The following is a 3,598-nucleotide window of genomic DNA, read 5'->3' as shown; positions in this document are numbered from 1 at the left end:
TATATATAGAGAGAGAGAGAGAGAGAGAGAGAGAGAGAGAGAGAGAGAGAGAGGGAGAGAGAGATATGTAGATAGAGATATAGAGATAGAGATATAGAGATATAGATAGATATAGATAGTAAGAACTGGTTCTTGCAGTCAGATGGATTAGGATTTTTGACAGCTGTCAAAACGGCAGGTACTCCAAGGGAGAAGTCCGTTCTTACTTAATTGTCCCCGTGGAGCCGAACAGACATAAACGAAGATCTTCGTTCTCTGCCGGTCTGTAAAAGGTGAATTGCACGCATGGCTGTAATATGGGTCTGAGTTGCATGGGAAGGGGAGGAAGGATTGAACCCTCCATCCCCTCCTTTGTTGAACCAAATGGGCCTAGGCTCCTGCACTGTCAGGTTCTTAAACGACATGAATGAACAATAATGGAGTAGATGCCGGACTGCGTTGACAACCCAGGCAAGACACCACCCGCATAACCGATGCTTAAGGAGCACTCCCGTGACTGAAAGTCGTAAAGCCCCCAAACCTTTGTGCGGCTGTCACAAACACCGTATTTATGCAGGAATGACCGACAGTTCTGATTTCGCCAGCTTTCTTAGCAGCGAGAGAGAATGTATAGCTGTGGGGGACCTTCAGTTCTTGTCCTTCCTTTCAAATGGAACGTGGCCGAATGTGTTTTGTGCTGAGTTTCTTTCCCCCCTTTTTCCTCTCTGAGGTTGACCACGCAGCTGCAATCAAGGAGTACAGCAGGTCTTCAGCAGACCAGGAAGAGCCTTTGCCACACGAGCTGCGGCCTTTGGAAGTGTTGAGTATGACCATGGACTACTTAGTCACTCAGATCATGGACAAGGGAGAAGGGAACTTCCGGGAGTGGTACGATTTCGTATGGAATAGGACTCGTGGGATAAGGAAGGTAACTACTTTGGCTTGGGGCTCTTGGGTTGGGCAAGCAGGATATTAGAAAGTTGTGGCTGCTGGCCCGTAGCTACAGTGGGGGCTATTGGGGGCTTCGCCCCTACCTTAAAGGGCCAGCCCCACAAGATTTTTTGACAAGAAGGTTTTTAAAGAAGAATTGGCGAGAGGGGCACGCACCATTCCCCACTTCTCAAAAGCATTTTCAGGGATACTTTAAATGCTTCTGTTGGACACAACTTGTGTCCCTGGCTGTGTTTGGCCAACCCAATTTGAGAAACACACGAAAACAGTCCTGTCGAGGAGGAACACTAAAAAAAATATTATTAATTAATAAAGGAAGAGTACAGATATCAAGGTCTGGAACCCCTGAATACCCAACAGACTCTTCGAGTGTTACAATGGGTGACATGGAATTTTATACTCAAGATGACACACACAAATAAAACAAGATTATTGGTTCCATTAAACATCAGCACTCTGACCTAACAGGTCTCTGATTGGCGGAAAACCTTTCAGGCTGGGCTTTCCCAAGCAAGGTTTCTTTTTTTCTAGCTGAACAATAAACTCTTCTTCTTAAACCATGATGCTCTAAATTGTATCTATATAACTGATATGGCTACAGGGCGCTTATTGTTCTTCATTCTAGCTAGGCTAACTGATACATGCGCAGTTAATAGGCTTCCCGAGGCCGCAAGCCACAGCAAAACAGCATTTCATTTAATTTCATTTCATTCTCCCAGCATGCATTTTCAGCAGTAGCCATAAATGAACCAAAGTTAACATCTGAATACATTCATGATTGATTTCTGTCCATGTAGTTAAAATCAGAAATGGCACTTAACATATCTATCATGGAAGTGTTAAGTGTTCCTTCTGAGTGTAACCTGGTTAGTCAGTGGCAGAGTGCAAAATGCTTAACAGGGTTTCATAAACTGTGCGTACAACATTTTTTAGAAGAAGCGGGGGCTGGCGCATGCCCTTCTCCCTCCCCTCCTGCAAGATTTAAAGGGCCCTCCAGCTGATCGGCAGGGCACGTGCTCCCCGTCGATCAGCCGAAGAGCCCTTTAAACCTTGCGGGAGAGGAGGGAGAGGGGTTGCCGCCAGTGGTCAGGCTTGGGGGCAGATTGGAGCTGACATAAAAATACTGGCAGCCCCACCGGTAAACATTTTGCCCCACAAGCCTGGGCGGCTGTTTGGATATATCTAGCACCGGAGTGTGGAAGATGGCAGGGTGCCATTTCATATTTCAAGGGGCAGGAGTGAACATTCAGGATTAAATATGCAGTCTTAATTAAAGGTGCTGTTTTGAGTGCACTAGCAACCGGGTTTAAGATTGGAATGCCTTGATCTAGAATCACAGAATCACAGAATGCTTCAGTTGGCGCTGTGAAAAATGGACAAGCGGAAGGAGACACAGTCTTAAGCTTTTTACATTTGTCTCTGCCAGGATATAACCCAGCAGCATCTCTGCAGTCCCCTGACGGTTTCCTTGATCGAGAAATGCACTCGCTTCCACATCCACTGTTCCCACCACCTGTGCGAGGAGCCCATGTCCTCTTTCGACGCGAAGATCAACAATGAGAACATGACCAAGTGCCTCCAGAGCCTGAAGGAGATGTATGAGGACCTGGCCAACAAGCAGGTGTACTGCAAGAACGAAGCAGAGTTCAGGGGCTACAGTGTCCTCCTGAACCTCAACAAGGGAGATATCCTCCGGTAAATCTTGATACCGTCACAGTATTAATTTGGCCTTTTTCATTGGCAGTGTTTTATCATTTGACACGACACAAATTCACTCAGTCAGAGAGGATGTTGATTCTGTCTAATCTCCTGCCCGGGCCAGAGTCATTCGCCCATTCACGAATGCCCTGACCCGGATGGCCCAGGCTAGCCGAATCCCGTCAGATTTTGGAAGCTAAGCAAGGACGGCCCCGGTTAGTACTTGGATGGGAGAACGCAAAAGGGCTCCCAGGGTTGCTACGCAGAGGCAGGCAACGGCAAACCACCTCTGTTCCTCTCTCGCCTTGAAAACGCCACTAGGGGTCGCCATAAATCAGCTGCGACTTGATGGTCCTTTCCACCAAAGTCGTGTTAGGGATAACTCGTGGACTCGCCTTTATCAAAGTCAACCGTTTAGCTGCTTTTCCTTTTCCTTTAGTGTCAAGAGTACTCCTGTGAATAGATGGAGAAAGAGAAGGGCATTCTGAATGTCTTCACTGATCCCAGAAGTGGTCATAGCTCACTTCTTGAAACAACCAGGGACCTGACGTGTTCAGTAAAGACATGCTCCTCTCCCGAGCAGAAAAAACCCTGAATGTCCTTTTTAATAAATTAGTAATGTAAACTTTAGAGTACTGATTGAATCACAGAATCCCAGAGTTGGAAGGAGCCCTACAGGCCATCTAGTCCAACCCCCTGCTCAATGCAGGATCAGCCTAAAGCAGTGGTGGCGAACCTATGGCACGGGTGCCAGAGGTGGCACTCAGAGCCCTCTCTGTGGGCATGCGTGCCATCGCCCCAGCCAGGCCCAGACCTTCATTAAAGTGTCAAATTCTCTGCCAAATAATTTTAAGTAAATGAGAGCATTTTTTAATTTATTTTTATTTAACTTTCGATTTTCTATACCGCCCTAACCCCTTGGTAGGGGGTCTCTGGGCGGTTTACAGAGTGGGGTGCTAAGCACACATTT

At 47.0% G+C, this 3,598-nt stretch overlaps 1 protein-coding gene across 1 annotated transcript in view; it reads left to right on the top strand.

The window, feature by feature from the left end:
• LOC107115799 (germinal-center associated nuclear protein-like) overlaps positions 1–2,629 on the top strand; it is a 16,653-nt gene extending 14,024 nt beyond the window's left edge. Inside the window, exons 8-9 of the mRNA XM_015417558.1 lie at positions 710–907; positions 2,357–2,629. Of these exons, the coding sequence (XP_015273044.1) occupies positions 710–907; positions 2,357–2,629 (471 nt within the window). The remainder of the gene's footprint in view (positions 1–709; positions 908–2,356) is intronic.
• The last annotated feature ends 969 nt before the right edge of the window (positions 2,630–3,598 follow it).

Source organism: Gekko japonicus, unplaced genomic scaffold (genome assembly GCF_001447785.1).
Source record: "Gekko japonicus isolate JY-2015 unplaced genomic scaffold, Gekko_japonicus_V1.1 scaffold6354, whole genome shotgun sequence".
NCBI lineage: Eukaryota > Metazoa > Chordata > Lepidosauria > Squamata > Gekkonidae > Gekko > Gekko japonicus.
The sequence above is the reverse complement of the archived record's forward strand: the minus strand, read 5'-3'. Positions and strand labels throughout refer to the sequence as shown.